General features: G+C 44.0%; 1 protein-coding gene across 6 annotated transcripts in view; it reads right to left on the bottom strand.

Moving 5' to 3' along the window:
- Window positions 1-20,857, bottom strand: part of GPATCH8 (G-patch domain containing 8) — an 81,073-nt gene that overhangs the window by 52,603 nt on the left and 7,613 nt on the right. For 4 of the 6 annotated variants that reach the window (XM_079949252.1, XM_079949253.1, XM_079949257.1 and 1 more), the window contains one exon: window positions 6,184-6,258. In XM_079949252.1, coding sequence (XP_079805378.1) covers window positions 6,184-6,258 — 75 coding nt within the window. Of the gene's footprint in view, window positions 1-4,356; window positions 4,392-6,183; window positions 6,259-20,857 lie in introns of all 6 variants that reach the window. The other 2 variants (XM_079949258.1, XM_079949255.1) reach the window with 1 other exon arrangement.

Genomic DNA, 20,857 nt, shown 5'->3' with positions numbered 1-20,857 from the left:
TATTTGGCCAAGTCTTGACAATTCTATCAAGTTTTCTCCACTGTGTTGTCTTCTACATGACCACCTTTGGGCTGCAACTCCTATGACACATCAGCAGGACAGCAGGTAAGCCAGAACAGGCTACACCTACTGGACTTAACAGGAGATTTTTAACTTTAAGGACAGGGATGGAAGGTTGGGAGCAGTCCCCTGCTTTCTGCAAGAAAGTGGGAGATGATAGGGACTGCTGTAGTAGTTCTTTCTAGATTTGAGGACACCATTATGGTGCAGGCAAATGCAGCCTCCTCTCCTGAGTGTCTATCTTCAAAAGGAACCCTATGGATGTCTGCAAACTACTCCCAGGAAAACCGTAGGTGTCATGAGAGACGTTATGTGGGGTTGTACTCCAGCTCCAACTACAGGAGGAAACCTCAGGAAAATTAACCAGACCAGATAAGCCAGAATAGTATGTAGTACTGTCTCACTCTTAAGAAATTTCCATGTCACACTTCCTTGACTCTGTTGTAGCAGATCACCATCTTGCTCCCATCTTCCAACCTGACAAGAACTGGCTCCAACACTCTTCCACCCACCTCAACTATCTCTCATTCATGATGGACATGTTCTAATGTTTCAATACCTGGTCCTTCAAAGCAATTTAAGTGTGCAATTAATTTTTCTGTTTTTGTCTAATTAATCATCGCCATCAAACTTCTGAGGTTACGACACCTGATATCGTACCAACAGAAGATGGAAATGACATGCCCAAAGATATTTAGAGATGAGTCAAGGTCCCATGAACCCCCAAAACTCTAATGAGAATGCCCCCAAAGAGGGATTCATTACACATGGCAATAACTGTTAAAGAAAAGACCTGAACTAGTTTATTTTTTGGCCTGCTGGCTACATGATGGAGGCTATAGCAGTGTTGAAGTGTGTGGGGCTGAAACACTAGCCTGAGATAGAGCAGTTGGGGAGAAAAGCATCCCCAGTGAGGGAGAATGTTGACATTTTCTATTCTGGCCACCAGTTGCTGAAGAATTATGTAAACAGCATCGTGTTCTTTACCAATGCAAAGATCTGTAGACTCCCAAACCAAGTTTATTCCAGTCACTATCAAGTTCCATGTTGTAGCAATACAGGTAAGGATCTCCTCAATAGATAATGCTGCAGAGCCACATGTGAATTCAGCTGTGTTCCCAAGCAAAGCCATTCCCCAGAGTTTTCCAGGAGTATCCCTTGGGCTTTATATAGCTTCCAGAACCAAGAGATCTCAACAGCTCTTTAAATCCACTTATGTTTTAGAAGGCTTTACTTACTACCGTTAAGCCCTTATGGTAAATCCACTTTACGTTTCCAGCTGAAAAGTGGGTTTTATTTGCTGCTGGAAAGAAAAAAAATCAGTTTTCAACATTGAATGGTAAAAGGAAATGTTCTGTGTTATATTGCTTCCCAAGGGTGAGCAGAAATGCTTTAAGCACTGTGTTTTTAAATGTTAGCAACAATGACTGCTATCAGAGCACATTCCGGCACTAAGCCTTTCAAAGTGTTTCACTTTTCCTGATATACACTCACAGCTGTTCTAGTCATGCTGGAAAACAAACTTTCCAAAACACGGTCCGTAGCTGTTGAGAGTCCATTGGACAAACATCTTCCCTAATCATGTACTTTGAGAGACTAAAACTTTCCGCTTCGTTGATCTAACCAGTATATATATATTTTAAAAAACAACAACCTGAATAAAGCCTGAGTGTTCAACAATCTAAGCCAGTGGTTCCCAAAATGGGAATCTCTCTAGTATCACTCTCTAGAGAGCAGAGAGATTATCCAGGGGGTCGCTAAGAGGCAAGAGGGCAGCTGAAGGCGCTGGAGGTATAAATGAAAAGCTGGTATCACTAGATCAAGTTGATGAATAAATTAAATAAAACAGCTTTGGGGGGGGGTTTGAATAAATGTGTAATTGTTACTGTTTTGAATTTTACTGAGTTATTATCTTCCTTAGCGGGTCACGCAAACCACTATTCTGAATAAGGCTTTTTATGGGGTAGGGGGCACTGGGGGTGAGTTTATGAAACCAAGGGGCCAGTGGCCCACAATTGTTTGGGAACTATTGATCTAGGCTCTCTGGAAATTTTAAAGCTATTTTAGTTATTTGAATAAGTCTGTGAGTGGACAATACATTTAAAAAAATTAACTGCATATCTTATTGCCTCCTTTTGCAATTAGGGTTGCCACTCGTGCTCACATATTGCCAACTATTTAATGAAACTAAGAATGCCACTGCGTAGGTGACAGCTTACTATTTTCTTTCTTTATGGAAACATTTGCCAGAAAGGGCTAGCTGTCCCCCTATTAGGGCAAACCTAACAGCACAGCAAGTCTTCTCCAATTGGCCACCTGCTATAACTGCTGTTGGCACCTCCAAGTCAGAACAAGAACACAAGCAGTCATAAGTGACAAAGGTTGCTACCTAGGACTGCCCACGACTCCATTTTGCTGGAAGTACCAAGAAGTATCACCTCCATGTGACTTGGCTGTCTGCTTTGCCACACTCTTGTGAGGGATAAGATTCGCATACAGTGATGCCTTGCAGGACGAAATTAATTCGTTCCGCGAGTCTCTTCGTCTTGCGAAGCACCCCTATTAGCGACTTAGCGCTATTAGCGGCTTAGCGGCTATTAGCGGCTTAGAAAAGGGGGGGAGGGGAAAAACTCGCAAGACTCGCAAGACGTTTTTGTCTTGCGAAGCAAGCCCATAGGGAAATTCATCTTGCGAAGCCCCTCAAAAGACGGAAAACTCTTTCGTCTAGCGAGTTTTTCGTCTTGCGAGGCATTCGTCTTGCGGGGCACCACTGTATACAAAAACAGTTACTGCTGAAAGAGCTGGAGACACATTAGACTGCTGCAATGGCACATCAGCTTATGGAGATGGAGGGTTCGGGAAAACTAAAATCTTTCTTGCTGTTCTAATAAAGTTAATGCATTTGAGGTACTTGATTTATTTGACAATATACAGCCAGATGATGGACTAAATCTTTTCTCTCCAGTCAAACATTCAGTCCTATTTGAAATACAAGTTTGCCTTAAGACACCTCCCGCACTTGTGGGGGTTCCACCTGGTGGACATGGGAATTCTTTAAGATTCCATGGTGGCCCTGGCCCCCCCTTCCCAGCCAAACTGAGTCCACATCATGTTATGACACTGGACAAAAAGCTTTGCTCCAAGAGATAGGTGATGCAACACCTAAAATGGAAATCTGGGTATTTAAACTGGGCAAAGAAAATAATAAGTTTGGATAGGAATTAAAACACCAGCATGATAATAACAAGTGGAGGTGGGCTGTGACTTCCATGACCTGGATCTAAACTGCTCTTCATCAGGTAACTCACTTAAACTATTTATTGAGGTTTTCTCCTGTAAATCTGATTTAAGTTTAATTAAAGATAACAAACTAAACCCAGGCTGAGTGAGCGGCACTTAGTTCCCTCTGAAATCAATAGGCCTTTAAGTCAACCCACAACTAGCATGCCCCGTTGATTTCTAAGAGCTACCTGAGTTCAACTAAACTAACATGGCTCTAACCGAGGTGGTGAGGGGGGGAGAATTACAGATTGTTGCACAAAAAACATCAAGGTGAAAGCATTTTGCACCTTGAAAGGACCACGTGCTGATTTTGAACTCTCCACTAACATGGGCAGGAGGGTGTTCAACTCAGAACATTTTTTAAAAAAACAACAACTTTGGGGCATGTTGCTTAGAAAAATAAGACACTGATTCATTCTGTAGATGTGTGGTCCAGAAGCAAACATTGAGGCACTGGAGATTTTTCTACAGCTGCTGTACACATTGCAATGCAATCAATGAGACAGGTCTCTGGTGATAACAGGAAAGCCCCAGTTTCTTAGCTATGAAAAGGGATGGGGTTTCATGGGCTCACAGTCCCTTTCTGGCATAGGCAGAGAAGGGAACCCTGTGAGCATGAATGACTATGGAACACAGCGTCATTTGTCTTATTACGAACATCGCCAGCATGGCACGCAATACTGTTCCATGACATTTGCAAAGAGGGAAGCTGGCTTCGCATTTCAATTGGGGTGTGCATGTACACACAAACAACGCTGAATAATTCAAGAGAATCAAATGCAGCTGCATCACCACTATCCTTCCCACCCCCCTCTGCAGCATTATTTCATGTGTCATCAGTGACCGCCATGCCTAATTCTAGCATCATGCCAGCACAATAAGACAGTAGATACTGAATGCAGTGTTCACTGGACCAGAAGAACAGAAATAAGAAATGGGGGAGGGGGGAGAGGAGAAAGGAGGAGAGGAAACCCTAGAAAAGAAATTAAAAATGCAGACCGTGCAAATACAAACCAGGTCATGGCTGCTTAGCTAATTTGGGCCAACTGCTGTGGAAGAAAAAACGTCGAACACCCCAAGTTGTGTAAATTTCTGTGAACATCTCAACACGCACACAAATACTCACACACAAACACCAATCTACTACACAGGAAAGCAAATATATGTATATTGCTTCGTTCCTAACACTATTTTTTTATAAGGTTTTTAGTGCTCCTAAATTGGACTCCAGAGAGCCTACAGCCAGTAGTCTCTGTATACAAAGCATTAACAGGGCTGGATTAACTTCACAGGTGAGCTTCCTACTGATCAGGGTGAAAGCCGCGTGGGCTGATCAGCAAAGAGCAACACCGTGTAGAAAGAGAGCAAAATAAGAGCATGTAGGAAAGGGCAAGGAGCAAGTGCTGTGTTCTGACAAGGGCCGACTGCAAGCACTAGAATGCTGATGGGGGTCAGTTTGCTTTGTCACTCTTGACATTATTACCGTACAAAGGTCAATATGCCCTTATTCCACACCTGCAAAGAACAGTTTTTAGACAAACTGCCTTTGCAACTTTGGAGAACACAAAAAAAGAGTAACATCCTGAGGATTCATAGGTTCCAAGGCTCTTAAGGAAGATTCCAGGACCCAATGATCTTACATGTGGGGTCGTAGGAATTGTTCAACCAATATGTTTCCCTTGTTTGTGTTTGGCACAGGAAACTTACTCAACTCATGCACAACTTCTTGATGTGGGATTGCTTTAACATTACTCAAGTTACAGAGAGGGCTTGCTCACCTTCTGAATTGCTACTTTAGGGGTGGCCAGCAGGTGCGCAACAGTCTCAACTACCATGCTTGCTTACACTACAGGCTCATCCCACAGGGTAAAACTGCAAGGGTGATTATGAATTGAAGTGGGGGAGAGAGGTGGAGCCTTGTCGTGCTCTGCACTGCCTTAGAGACTGCTCAAAAGAAGAGGAGATCAGAAGGCAAAAGGCATCTCAGGCTCCTCAAAGAGTAAACACCAAGGAAGGATGTGGCATAAAATTCAGAGGATGGAGCAGGACAGAAAGTTGTAAAGGGGTCAGACATAATTATTTTAATCCAGCCCTGAAAATGCTGGGGAGTTGTTTTGTTTTCATTTCCACAGCCTTATCCATAATACTTTATATGTATCCATCACATCTTTTTTTAAACTGCAACTCCAATGACATTACAGCCCAACACAAAAATTAAATAGTGAATCTCAAAGGGGCATTTAGGCAGCTGAACTACAGCTATTCCATGGTGTGGAGGGGAGAACACACAAAGGTGGTATGATTAAGAGAGTTCAAAAACCTGACATGTTTAAAAGGAAAAGCAAGCCAAGTGGCTCTTCTCTTTCCTGTCTGTAGTCTCTCGCCAGGAAATTCAGGTAGAAGGAGATTTGCACCAATATTTTTATTAATGCCATAGGCAGTTTTAAAAAGAATCCTATGCAACCTATTTTTACTAAATTCTTCTTAATGCTGCCCTCTTTGCTCTACAGTCTTCTTCCTTGTGCCAAAGAAAATGTGAACTAAGGAAGAGCAAAATATATTTTACTCCTCAATATCCACTCGGGCCATAAAAGAGGTGTTTTAGCACAATATTGTTTAGCACAATCAGCTGCTATAAATTATTTCAATTTGAGGTGAGATAGCTTTTTCTTCTCATTTCAGATTAGATTGATTAGTGACTTGCCTCATTTTTAACGTTAACATAAGACATGCAAATATACTAGAACACATCCCTGAGTTCCTTAATCTAAATGTAAGATCTGAACTTGGCTAGTGGAGCTGCACTTGCTCGGGGCTTGAGAATGAAAACTGATTTCTTACCGATTCTATAGGCTTGTCTAAGGACGCCTGTTCAATCTCCAAGTGGCCTTCTTCATACTGATCAAAGTGATTACCCTGCAAGAGAAGAACAAAATGTTGTTTTCACCATAAAGCACAAACAGTTCTGCATGGTTTGGTACTGAAAGTTTATAATCAATCAAGGCCCAAACATATAGAACCTCCTTTAGCTGATCATGCTATATTTCTGTATTTGCTCTATGTTACATATATTCCGCAGGTGGCGCTGTGGTCTAAACCAGTGTCTAGGGCTTGCCGATTAGAAGGTCAGCAGTTCGAATCCCTGTGACGGGGTGAGCTCCTGTTGTTCGGTCCCTGCTCCTGCCAACCTAGCAGTTCGAAAGCACGTCGAAGTGCAAGTAGATAAATAGGTACCGCTCTGGTAGGAAGGTAAACGGCGTTTCCGTGCGCTGCTCTGGTTCGCCAGAAGCGGCTTAGTCATGCTGGCCACATGCCCTGGAAGCTGTACGCTGGCTCCCTCGGCCAACAAAGCGAGATGAGCACCGCAACCCCAGAGTCATTCGTGACTGGACCTAATGGTCAGGGGTCCCTTTACCTTTTACATATATTCCATATAGGGTATATATATCTTATATGGAATCAATGGAGATGGAAAAGGAAGGGTTCATGGGCATCACTTTCAGTGGGGATGGGGGGTGATGACTTGATGGTAGAGCACCCAGACATTTTCAGAATTGTTCTAGATTCTCAGAAAAAGCACAGCCATGGCTTCTAAACTACCGTATTTTTTGCACCATAACACTCACTTTTTTCCTCCTAGAAAGTAAGGGGAAATGTCTGTGCGTGTTATGGAGTGAATGAATGCCTGCGGGTGGCGGGGGGGATCTGCTGCAGTCGTGAGCAGAGGATCCATGGTTCCCCTTCCTTCCCTCCTCCGTGGTTACAAAGCATGGATTCACATGGATCCTCAGGATTTTTGCATTGGGCTACTCCAAACTCACTGTCAAATCACATGTCTGTGGCCACAGCATGAACCACAAAAATCATATATCCACTATTTCGTTTAGAATATTTTTTTTCTTGTTTTCCTCCTCTAAAAACTACGTGCGTGTTATGGTCTGGTGCGTGTTATAGAGCGAAAAATACGGTAATTTGCCTTGATACTGATGTAATGAAGAGCCTGTAACATTTCAACTGCAGCTTTTATTGGATATTAAATGTCCAGAGATCACCTGACATTTCAATATTAGCTGCTCAACAGCAAAACAGACAGCTCAATATCAGCTGAAGATGTACCATATGTTCAGAGTAGTAAGGCTATATTATGCTTTTAGGCAATTTTTCTCCCAGAAAATAGGCAAATTGAGCACTTTTAATGGGCAAGCTTCTTTTTATTCAAGCCCCAAGATGGAGAGAGGTTAAAAAACAACAACCCAAAAGCTTGCATGCACTTTTTTTTAAAAAAGCAGAGTTATTTCACCATCTGTGAATTTACAGTTCCAAGTTAAGAACAGAACCTTGCACCTTTTTTTTTTTTTTTTAAAGGAACAAGGTTCCTAGTATTTTAGATCCACAGAAAAAGCTTTGGGGAAATGTGTGCACCATGACCATGGCAATCTCAAAAACTGGAGGTTGGGGTGGAAAAGAATAGTTATACCTCAGGTTACAGCCGCTTCAGGTTGCGTTTTTTCGGGTTACAGACCACCAAAACCCGGAAGTACCGGAACTGGTTACTTCCGATTTTCAGTGATTGCACATGCGCAGAAGCACCAAATTGCAACCCACGTGTGCACAGACACGGGTTGTGAACGCTGCAGGTTGCGAACGTGCATCCCACACAGATCACGTTTGCAACCGGGCGTCCACTGTATTGAGCAAGCCTGCTGGTATTTTCTATGTGGCAGGGGGACACCATGTTCAGCAGTTTCCTATCAATAACTGAGTCCCTGTGATCCTTTCAGCCTTAAACTGCTGGTGGTTCTTTAAGATTAGAGGTCAAAGGTAGCTCCTTAGGCAACCACCACCATGCAACTCTGTTTAACACAGGCCTGTTTTCTTCCTCACAAAGGTGCTATCAGTGTTGTTCTATGGAAACACAGAATAATGCCACAGGCACTTTGCCCATCCCATCTCCCTCCCTTCTTTTGAGCATGCATGGGAGAGAAGAGTAGCTGAAACCCAAGCTAAGTGAAAAGAGGGATAAATACCCCTTGAACCTTTATTTTACCAGACTTGTTTATTTGACATTGCAGCAGGTGGGTAGGCAGAGTAGAAAAAATATAGCACAGTAGCTTCTATGAGGTTTTGCCCCATACACATTATCATGGTTGACAAATCTGTAATATATAATATTTGACATTAATCTAAATTTGAGGGTGGAGTCAAGCATCTGAGTTTCTATTCAGGTAACACGTAAGGCCATCTTCTGTCTCTACTAGTTTCCAAAAACTCAAACAAGAGAACCAGCAGCCTATTACATGTATCTTAATGACCGTACCCTGAAAAGTAAGCAAGACCCTCATGATGCAGAAGAGTTTGGAGGTGTTTGCAGAAAAGTTTGATTATTCAAGAGCATTCATATTACAGTCTGGTAAATGTGGTTAAATGCTGCTCCCATGCAATTCTGGATCTTAGAACTAGGATTTGATGGAAATTTAGGGCAAAGTAACAGCACACAAAAAACCCCAGAATGTTGCACCACAGCTCCAAAAAGGCTTTCACTGGTAACCAAGCACAGTGTGAGATTATCTTTGTCCACAAAGGGTCAAGCTAAATGGCTCAGTTGGCCTGTTTATCACATTTAACTGCCAAAATCCCAGACAACAAAGGCAAGAATCAGCCTACGTGACAGGCCCCTCGAAGTTATTTCCAAAATAAATGAAGCACAACATGCTTTTTGCTTTGTGGTGTAAATACATTCTGCAAATTTAAGCAATGCAGCACACATGCTGAATGCAGGTTCAGCTCCAAAAGTAACAAGACCAGACCAACCCTCTAGCCATAAACATCTGGCTATTAAATCTACTCTGCTGCCAAACTATCAAGCACGCAAAAAAGCTGAAATTTACAAATGGAATCATTCCTGCTTTATATCAGAAAGGACAGGCACTTAAAATGTACAATACTTGACCACAACAAGTCTGCTCATTAGTACACGAAGTCTGTGTATGCACAGAAAAACAAAGGGACAAGAGACCTGGAAAATGGAAATGGACAGCTACCTAGAGAACTGGCACAAATGCTTTTACTAGCACCCTTCTCCTTCCTAGAAGCAGGCCTCATGCCAGTTAGGTACTTTCAGCTCCTTTCTGACACGAAGCATTAGCAAAGGCTGGGGTGGGGAGAAGCAGCGAACAGCAGTAGCATCACCCCTCTGCTTCTGTTCAAGGTTTCCACCTCCCTGCTAAGCCTAGAGCTGTGATTTTATTAACAGGAAGACATGCAGAACATAAAAAATGTAATGCATATCTTGAAGGGAAAGCCCCTAAACAACATAGACACCTGGGATTATGCCAATCCTGCTTCTCGCAGCATGCCATGCAATAAAATTGCAGGCATCCCTTTCCTCCATTTCTGTTTCTGTAGTTAAATGTGAGAAACCAGATGTGAGTACCATCTTGCTCTGCTCATATGTTGGTCCCTGGACTAGAGTATGCAGGCTAATAGGGACCAGAAAGTCTTAAACTGCATTGCATTGATCTTCTAATCCAGGGGTCAGCAAGCTTTTTCAACAGGGGGCTGGGTCCACTGTCCCTCAGACCTTGTGGGGGGCCGGAGTTTATTTTTTTGGGGGGGGGGGGAATGAACGAATTCCTATGCCCCACAAATAACCCAGAGATGCATTTTAAATAAAAGGACACATTCTACTCATGTAAAAACATGATTCCCAGACCATCTGCAGGTCGGATTTAGAAGGCGATTGGGCCAGATCCAGCCCCCGGGCCTTAGTTTGCCTACCCATGTTCTAATCTTAGGGATCAGAAAACTGATTGAAGAAAGCTCTACAATGAAGGCCAGTGGATTTCCTCTGTTTCTGCATTAGCATTTGGAGAGCTCCCTTAGTGGGCATTTTGCTTCTCATGTAGCTTATGAAGAATAATCAGAACCAACCAAGCTAAGATTCTGCTGGGACGTGGAAAAGGTCCTCTAAATAAAGTCTCTCTATGCAACAAAGCTCAACTCATTTTCCATTTACCTTCTAAAGTCGTAATGTGAAGGGCACATGACTTAAGAACACCCATCTCTAATCAAGTACCTCTAATAATGTAAGGAGGAAGAAGTGCAGAAGAGGTCTTGCTTCCTTATCCTCCAGGTTCTTTAACCTTAGAGCAGGCATAGGCAAACTCAGCCCATCAGATGTTTTTGGGACTACAACTCCCATCATCCCTGACCACTGGTCCTGTTAGCTAGGGGTGATGGGAGTTGTAGTCCCAAAACATCTGGAGGTCCGAGTTTGCCTATGCCTGCCTTAGAGTGCCACCCACTTTAAAACCAGCACAGCACAGCACAGCACTGCCTGGTCTCAAAGATCCATGAAACGTAATTCTGTGGGTCCAAAGAGGCTCCACATATGTTCTTCTTGAACAGCAGCTACTCAAACAACCCCTGGAACGTCTGCATGGGTTTCTGATATGGTGTGAGGGTCAATTATTCAAAGAAATCAAGTTGGAAGCTCCACCATGCTAAAGCAAACACTTGCCTGGGCTTGAGAGCAGCTCTGAGTGCTGACAGCACATGCCCAACCTCGCACCCCACCAGAGAACTGGTCTGTGAAATGGATGTTAGTCAGCCATTCTAAATGCCACTGCCAGCCTCCCTACTTTCAGACTGTAATTACATTTCTAGGGTACTTCAACATTTGAAGATGCTTACTTCAATTCAACAAAAACAACTCAGCGAATAGGTTGGGAGCCAAATGCAAACTTAAAAGTGCCCATTTTCATGTATATTTATTTAGGAGAAGCTAATAATTTACCTTTCAAATGCATTGACTGTTTAAATTAGAAAATGATCCAGAATGTTTTCAAAGGAAGAGATTCTCTCAAGGGCAGAATTCAGCATTATAATTAAGCTGTTGTAAAAGTCAGGAGATTTTCTTTTGTCTGCTGGAACAGGGTAGCATGCTCAGCTGTTCCACCTAGGTATTGATTTTTTTTTTCTGGAGTAAGGCAAAAGCAGGAGAGAGATGTCCACTGCACAAAGGAACACCCCTCATTTGAAGAAATTGTTCCTTCCTTCATTACATTACAGTTTCCATAGAACTGAACGAGTCTCTACATTATGCATGTTTACACTGTACCTCTACAATACAGACTCTTGCATGAAAAGATCTCTAAGGCAAAATCAAATAGTTGCCACCAAATCATGAGACTCAAGCTGTGAATTTTCCCCAAGGCTACAGCTCTACATGAAAATCCTCAAGGAGCAAGAAAAAAAATGAAACCCTGGAAGATTCATGAACTCAACAGTGTTTTGATTCTATTCCGAAAACTTCATTATATTCTAACTTGGGAGTACTTGTAAATGATAGGGGAGAAACGCAATACTGTTTTAATTAGATACATCTAGTTTTCTACATCGTATATCATATACAGTGACCATTCCCTCTCCTTTGGGGGGGTTGTCTAAATTCTTTAAGGCACCCTCTTTCCTATCTATCACATCAATCTATTAGGTGAGACATCACAGAAGTTGTTTCCTATAGGAACCGTCTCCTACCCCTTAGAAGCAGAAAGCTTTACGCTTGAAGCAAAGAGCAAATTCAAATGAGCTATGACTAGACAATGCACCCCCCGAGCTAACTCACATTCGAAATTTCACAGCAATTGCTGTGATGAACATCGTATAAAAAGAAGATACGTGTCTCCAACAAGCAGCGGAAAGCTGCCGGAGACTCATGGCCAACTGTGGCAGCCAAGTACACACATGCCTTGTGTTCCTGGGTATTTGGGAATGCCTATCTCACCTCCAAGTTTACCATGGCATATACCACTCAAACAGTGGTGTACAAAGCATGAATTGCTACAGGAGAAGAGAGCCTTGTCTGCAGTGGGAGCAACATGAACTTAGCATACTTGCAAAGACCACATGCCTGTTTGTGGCTTAAGACAAGGTACAGCTGCTTTTACAGAACATGCTTATTAATAGGGTTACGCAAGCTAATCTTCTGGGAGGAGCTTGGCAATGGGGGGGGGGACTTAATTCTCCAGCTCCACTGCAACCTCATTGAACCATCCAGCAGAAAGTTTTGGAGCAGTGATAGGACTTCTTAAACCACAGAGAGGTCGTCTGGAAACTTGGCAGTGCCATGTTCTGTAAAACCACCTTGAGGGCAAAGACTCTGACTTGCAGTCCAAACACTATGCCACAGCTTCTAGTGGAGGTGTTAAGAAACTGTTTGCTCAGAATTCCTAGGATCAGTTTCAGCTGGCATGGCCTGATGATGCAGCATGGATGTTTGAAGAAGTTAGGCCAGGGGTCCCCAATCTGCAGCCCATGGAGGCCGTTTAACCGGCCCACAAGCCGCCCCCAAATCAAGCCACCCGCTCAGTGAGTCCCTGTGCACTGCACTAAACTGGCACAGCGCGGCATGGGGACTCTCTTCTGCGGCTCCGGAAATCGCTTCTGTGCATGCCCAGACGCTGGATATTGCGTCTGCACATGTCCAAAGTGCCGGAAATCGCTTCTGCGCAGGCACGATTTCCGGCATCTAGGCATGTGCAGGTGCGATGTCCGGCGCTGCGGGCATGCACAGATGTGATTTCCGGCATTGCGCTGTGCCAGTCCAGGCCATGGAGAATCTCCGCAGGAGTGATCCGGCCCATGCCCAGTAAGCCTTGCCGACCGCTGCGTTAGGCCAACCACATGCCCTCTCAATCCATGTCCATCTTTGCTACCAAGATCTAGCAGACAGGTACTGATTGAATTGTTCCTAGGGTGCAGGGTCATCAGCATGACACCGGCAGATACAGAGGGGCCCACAGGGCCTTCTCTAGTGCCCACAAACTCCGGGTTGGCTTTATGTGAAAACCTTGGATCACCCGGGCTTTTGGAAAGTAATTAATCATCTTGCTCGCACTGCTACTTTGTAAGTTATGATGCTGTTACATTATTATTATTTAATTGTGCCATATATATATATAATACTCTATTGTTCACTCCTCTGTACTCCAATTGTGAGGAAGGGCAAAAAACAAGTACAGTGAAACCTCGGCTTTTGAACGCAATCTGTTCCAGAAGTCCGTTCTACTTACAAAACGTTCGAAAACTGAAAATCAAAGGGCTGTCAGCAAAGTGAATGGAGAAAATTGAGAAACGCACCTCAGAAACTGTTCGGCTTCTGAGGTGCGTTTGAAAACGGAAGCATTCACTTCCGGACTTTAACTCTGGATCATCTTGTCTACAACATCCCTTTTCCACATCAAAGCATCCTGTATGTAAGCATAGCTGAAGGAAGCCAAGTGTATCTGATATATATCTGTGCAAACATCTCTTGAAGGCCTCCACCAAAATATTGCACTGCTTTCTTAGGCAGCTTTTGGAACAACAGCAACACACTGTTAACATGTTCAGTTTATCATCTACTAAAGCCTCAAAGCTGTTCCTGAAAGAGCAGGCAAGCTGCTGAACCATCTTGCTTAGAGCCTTTCAACAGGAGTTATGCTTATCAAGGGCACTTTTAGGGGGGTCTCATTTCATATCACAGGAAAGGGACCATGATACATGATCCACTGGGTCTCAGCAACCTGTCTCTTGACAATTTATACTTCTAAAACCTAGTCTAGACCAGAATTTCCCAACCTTTTTCTGACTGTGGCCCCCTCCCAACCTTGTTTCCTTCCTCTGCCCCCCTATGGGTGTGGCGGGGGGAGGGTCAGGGGGGCAGCTGCCCCCCAAATAAGTAGAAATCAGAGGTTCTGTCCCCCACCAAAAATACCAACCCGCTAAAAAAACCAACAATCCTGGCTATGCCATATTTCAAAAAGTGATGTTAAGCTTTTTTAGCTGTTTTCGCTGCTTCTTCTAACGCATTCCCATACATCCGGGTTTTCCCTGACCAGGCCAGTAAATCCCACACATGGTATAACTGTTAATCAACTATACTACTTCAGATTGTGGGTGGAAGATTGCCTGTGATCAATATGCAAAAATACCTTTGTTTGGCCACTGACATCTGATACTCTTGACTCTCGTATGCTTGCCCCAGTATTGGAGCCAGGTGCATATCTCCTGTCATTTACACTTACCTATTATTTTCCTGACAGAACAGCCAAACAATATTTGGACACTTCACAGAGTAGACAAGAGCCAGTGATTAAGTAGAAAGTCAAATGAGAATCATCACATTAAAATTACATCATTTTTATTTTAAAATGTCAGTTCTAGTATATGCCTACTGACAATAACATAACTTGGTTTAAGTGACATCTGTATGTAATATAAATATATTTAACTTTATACTCTGTGTTAAAAATATTTTCTAATACATTTGTGCATACTGCATTCAGGCATCGGTTAAATCAAATTCTTAAAATCTCACTTTCACAGCAAAAGTGAGAGATGTGAGAGAATGAACAAAGGGCAAGAAAACATGGCTTTTTAAGTCTCAACTTTATAAATGGCAGTAGATCATGTATCATATTTCTTATGGTACAAATTCAGTACAAATACGTTACAATTTAGATGTGTCTAACAACTCTTGGACATTAACTTTTCATGTCATGAAAGGACACTGTTCTGCTCTGTAGCTACTAGCCATTGCTTCCAGAGTGTTCTGGACACTTATGTCTTCAAGCAAGTGATCTTGCTTTGTGACACTGCATGAGCAGATAGATTTCTCTTTGGTGTGCTTCATTTTACAAACATTCCCCTCTAAGCAAATATGAGGCATGCAGGCGGCACAATCAAAGGCAGTGGCATGTGGTCCTGGGAAGTGGAAAGACTCTGTTTTGTCGCAAGGATGGTTTTTTAAAATTGAAAAAAATCTTTAAAAATTATCCTACTGTTCCTCAACGGGCAGTGAGCATGATTCTCCCGTGTCCTTAGCAAATGTCAAGGAAAGTACCACAACACCAGTGTTAGAAGCTGGGACAGGAATGCTAGGAGCCATGTGGCTCCTGGGACCTAGGGTGTGCGTGCCAAACGAAATGGCAAATAATTTCAGATGCATTCCCTATAAACAGCGAAGTGAAACTCTCTTTGACATATTCTTCTCCCTGGTGCTCAGCTGAAGACAGTGTGTACATCCACTAAAGGAGCAATGAGAGTCTGTTCAACCTGGCACGTCTCTACACCAAGACAAAAGTGTAGCAGGCCATTATCCGAGAGATGATGTTTGCAGATGACGCAGCCTTGACAGCACACTCTGGGGAAGCTCTACAGAAGGGGTTGGCAACCTAAGGCCCATGGGCCACAAGCGGTCCATGGGGGTCATTCAACCGGCCTACGAGCCGCCCCTGAATCAAGTCGCCTGCTTGGCGAGTTCCTGCACGCTGCGCTAAACCAACACAGTGCAGCACAGGGTCGCTGGGAGAAGCGTTGTTCTGTGCTTGCACATTCGGCGGTAGCGCGGTCCTGCGCATGTGCAGATAGCGGCAGCTACTTCTGCATATATGCAGTTGGCAGAAGCCACTTCTGTGCATGCGCGAATCGTGGCAAACCCAGCATTTACTTCCAGGTTTGCCGCGGTCGCAAGTTGGATTGTTCACGAGTTGGGGGGGGGGCCAGTGGTAAGTCAAGGTTCTACTGTACTGCCTCTTTTATTGTTGCAAACTTTTTAAAATTAATTACCACTACTTTATTGCATTTTATGAATTGTTGTAAACCACCCTAAATTTTTTTGAAAGGTGTTATGTGTTAAATTAGAAAACTCTTATATCCTCTTCAGTCATTAAGTTCTCTAGGAATAAATTCTATTGTTTCACCATTCCTCTTTTGCCCAAAACCATTGTGAAAAGCATCTAGAAATCTCTTTAGAAGCAGCCTGCTACACAGTGGCGACTAAACTCAGATTTTCATCTGAACCTCTCCCTCTCCTGCCACTGTCAGCAGCCTTTCCTCCATTCTCAACCACTGTGGCTTCTGCCTACCTTCCTTTCCCACATCTAAGAAGCCAAAGCCAAAAACTTCCCTCCTTTGCAGAATCTCCACAACCTGATTTTTGCACTCTGAATCCCTCGTCAACAGACCATCACCTCCTGTTTAGTCTCTTCTTCCATGGGCATCTTGCCTTCTAGCTGTACTGTACCTCCTTATTTTATTCTTGAGGTTCATCTTTAGCCTCTGTGCTCCTCACTTGGGTTTCTGATTTTGCTCTACAGCAGCTTCAATTCTTCATGAAGCTTTCCTGGCATTATCCACTCCCTTCAGCCTGTGCAAATTCAGCTTGTGTTGGCTCCCTTTGTTTCCTTCTCCCACGCCCACCTCTGTGTCTTTCTACTATCCTACACAGAGCCTATACACAATGCTGACACAGCCTCTCCAAGTCCCTCTTCCTTTGCAAAGCCTTTCTTAAGCCACCCTCACCTCACTTCACTCTCCTAGCCCATCCTCACTGCTTAATAATCAAAGCCTGCCTCTGCCTCTCTTCCCTGCAAACGTTATTGCCTTGCCTATTAAACGGAGCCGAAAGCCCTTCAGTGGGAACTGGTTGTTTTTAAGTTCTATACAGCCCTTAAAACATGGCTTCACAAATGCAGCTACCAAGGCATGGAAGAGGGGATGGACAGCAAGAAAAGAGCTGGAACAAATGAGACAGTCATAAAATAGCAGAAGAAACATGGGAGCTACAGCAGGAGGTATCACTGATGGGGAGGCAATCTGCTTGCTCCGCACCTGTCCCCTTCAGTCAGTTTCTTTGTCTTTGCATACAATAAAGGTGGAGTGGGGAATGATTGCCCTACATTTCAAATCTGCACTACAGCAGCATTATGTGAGCTTCAAAGAGTTTTGCAGCTTGACCTACTCAAAATGAGGCTTGGGTACCCTTAAAGATGGGGTTATAGAGGAAAAATCTTATCCAAGAAAGCAGCAAGATTCTCCTACAATCCTAAATCTGTCAAGATTTACCGTGCCGTGTGTGTGTGTGTGTGTGTGTGTGTGTGTGTCCCTCCCATTGTCTAACACCGCTGCATAAAAAAATAACTGTAGCCTGAGGAATACAATCTTCATTCCGTTACGTTATCTGGGAGGAAACAAATAATGAGCAATCAGGTTTCGGTTTAAGGCTGCAGCAGGAGGCAGCTTTCCTTTCCGCTGTTATTACACATTCTGTCTCTACAGTTTGATCAATGGAATAAGGCAGAATGAGGCCTGACACTGCAGTAAGAGGAATCCCTTGCAAGTCATTTGTGCATGAAACCTGAAAGCAGAGAGAAAACTGTGCAACCCAAGAGCTCAGTTTTGGGATGCCGCTCTCAATGCACAGCCTGAATGTAAAAGTGCAAACTGTTTTGATGTTTATTGATACGGAAGGGGTGGGCATGTCTTCTTCACCTTCTTCTTCGCTAAAATATATCCATTTATTTCCAATTGTCAATGCCAAAAGGGACTAAAATCTATAAAATTCATAGAAAATCAATGTGCCAATTTGCTCAATTTCTCTAGGACTCCATGACACCTCCCCTGTCCTCCATAATCCCTCAAGCAAGGTGTCAAGACCCTAATCCTGTCAAATCACTCTGCCAAGCCTTTCCTCCAGGCAATGCCAGTACATGGACCATTGTCTTCTCATCACCGGTACTCAGGATGTGCTTATCTGCGCATATCTCCAGCTCTGCATATTCCCCCCTCCCTCCTCCATAGGTTAATCCTGTGTAACCCAACCTCTTCTTAATGTATTCATGATGTAATCTGTGTAACCCAACCTCTTCTTAATGTATTCATGATGTAACTGGGATGTATTTTGCACTGTATTCTGGGACATGGAGGAAAGTTTCAAAAGTTCATGTCACCCCTTTCTCGCTGTTCAATCTCGCCTTGAACCTGTTGCGCAATAAACTTGGATCTTCTGCAGCTTGCTCCTGTCTCCGGCTGAGCTCATTTTCCTCCGCAGGGACCCGCAGACTTAGTCCGACGAGCTGGGTGGCAGAGCAGCCTCGCACCCAGATTTTACCGTAACATTTATAGTCAAAGGTATAGGACAACTGCTGCCCTCCCCCAAAGCAGAGGGGGATCTGGAACCCAGCAAGAGACATAAAAGGCTGAGAGGAAGCATCATAGTCTAGGCAGGAAAAGGTCAATAAGTCCAACTGAGCCACATACAGACAGAATCTGGATGGCAGGGGAAGTCAGCTTGCTGCTGAAGGTTCGATCCAGTTAGTAGTGGAGATGAGATGCTGAAGGCTTGTCCGTATGAGAGCTTATGTTGAATCAATAACCCCGGAACTGTTTTTGGCTTCATCTTTCTTTAAACAATTCAGAGATCATCCCAAGGCTTCTGCAAGTTCAGAGCAAGGAGATTAACTGAAAAAATCTTACTCTGCTTACTAAAGTGAACAGCTGTGGGGCTAGTACCTTAGAGAAGCTACGGATCCTGAAAGAAAGCTAGCAAGGGTGTGTGTTTGAAGCACCCTGGAATTTGTTGTTTGCTTAGGCAAGAATTGTTTTGAAGATAGCAGGCCCTGGATCGGTAAACAGGCCCTGAGTATACAAATGATAGCAAGTGTGTACTTATGAACCAAGATGAAAAATGGCCCTGAATTGAAGGTGAAAAAATGACTTAGAATCATAGAATCTTAGAGTTGGGACTCCAAGGGTCATCTAGTCCAACCCCCTGGAATGCAGGAATCTCAGCTAAAGCATCCATGACAGATGGCCATCCAACCTCTGTTTAAAAACTTCAAAGGAAGGAGGGTCCACCACTTCTCGTGGGAGTCTGTTCCATTGCTGAACAGGTCTTATGGCCAGAAAGTTTTTCCAAATGTGTAGTCGGAATCTCTTTCTTGCAACTTGAAGCCATTGATTTGAGTCCTACCCTCCAGAGCAGGAAAAAACAAGCTTGTTCCCTCCTCCATGTGACAGCCCTTAAGATAGTTGAAGATGGCTATCATATCTGCTCTCAGTCTCCTCTTTTGCAGGCTAAACATTCCCAGCTCCTTCAAGCGCTCCTCATAAGGCTGTTTCCAGACCCTTGATCATCTTGGTTGCCCTCCTCTGCACACGTTCCAGCTCGTCAACATCCTTCTTAAATTCCCTCAATTCCGTCATCCAAGTCATTTATAAAGATGTTAAACAACAACAGACCCAGGACAGAACCCTGTGGCACCCCACTTGTCCCTTTTTTCCAGGATGACAAGGAATCATTTGGGTTCGGTCAATCAGCCAGCTACAAATCTACCTAACAGTTACCTCTTTCAACCCACATTTTACCAGCTTCCTCCTGAGAATATAATGGGGAACTTTTGTGTCAAAAGCTTTACTGAAATCAAGATACACTATGTCCACAGCATTTCCCTGATCTACCACGTTTGCAATTCCATCAAAAAAAGAAATCAGATTGGTCTGGCATGACTTATTTTTGAGAAACCCATTCTGAGTCTTAGTAATCACAGCACTTTTTTCTAAATGCTCACAGACCGGCTTTTGAATTATCTGTTCTAGGACCTTCCCTGGTATCGATGTCAAGCTCACCAGTCAGTAGTAACCTGGGTCTTCCTTTTTTCTCCTTTTGAAGATGGGGACATTTGCCCACCTCCAGTCTGTAGGGACCTCACTTGTTCTCCAAGACAGGGAGTCACCTATCACCACCACTTGTCTCCTCCTCCTCCTCTGGGGAGTAGCAGGAATCATTCTATGGGCTGTGCCTTCCAAAGGCTGCTTGGAGTGTTCTGAGGTCTGCTTCTGTCATTCTCGAGTCTTCCCCTCTTGTTTATTGGAGCTTATTTTGATATTGTTGGGCTAAATTACAAAGGCCGGAAACTTATGGTTTGAGTACTTCCTACTCCTTCCTCCCAGCTTGCCATCTCTAGGCTGCAATTCCCTTTCTCGAATGTTGTCTCTACGGAAGGTAGCAAGTACGTTATCAGCATATTCATCCACGATCAGTAGCCTTGGATCTGATGGGGTTAGATCAAGAATGGAAAAAGACTCCTCCAAATCCATCTCCTCCTGTCTCTTTCTCCTCTGGGGAGTGGCAATAATCGTCCTGTGCACTGTACCTTTCACAGCCACCTTCGTGTCTTCTAAGGTTGGAACTGCTGTCCTAGCTCCTCTGTCCCAGAATCCATGTCCAAGGTGAGAGCATGGAAGCGATTTTGCAACTCTAATGACAAAGTGTGTTTTGTGACTGTCCTACTTCTGTGTATCACATTCCTCCAGAAGTTAGCCCATGGGTCAGCAAACTAAGGTCCACGGGCCGGATCAGGCCCAATTGCCTTCTGGATCCAGCCTGCGGACAGTCCGGGAATCGACGTGTGGATCACCAGCATGCACGTTCTTTCCCCTCTCCCTCCCTCTCCCTCTCACAGCGGCAGCGCCTGAGCGGTCGCCATTTTAAGCAGCCCCTCTCCAGAGCCATTTTGCATGCCGCTCATTGTCCCTCCGCTGCCGCCAGCCTCTGCTGCTCGCAAGACACAGGTAAGCAGCCACTGGGGCTCATGGTGCTCTTGCATCAATTATTTTTTTTCAAAATATAGCCCAGCCCCCCACAAGGTCTGAGGGACAGTGGACCAGCCCCCTGCTGAAAAAGTTTGCTGAC

The sequence above is a fragment of the Podarcis cretensis genome (genome assembly GCF_951804945.1).
Source record: "Podarcis cretensis genome assembly, chromosome: 13".
NCBI classification, from domain to species: domain Eukaryota; kingdom Metazoa; phylum Chordata; class Lepidosauria; order Squamata; family Lacertidae; genus Podarcis; species Podarcis cretensis.
The sequence above is the reverse complement of the archived record's forward strand: the minus strand, read 5'-3'. Positions and strand labels throughout refer to the sequence as shown.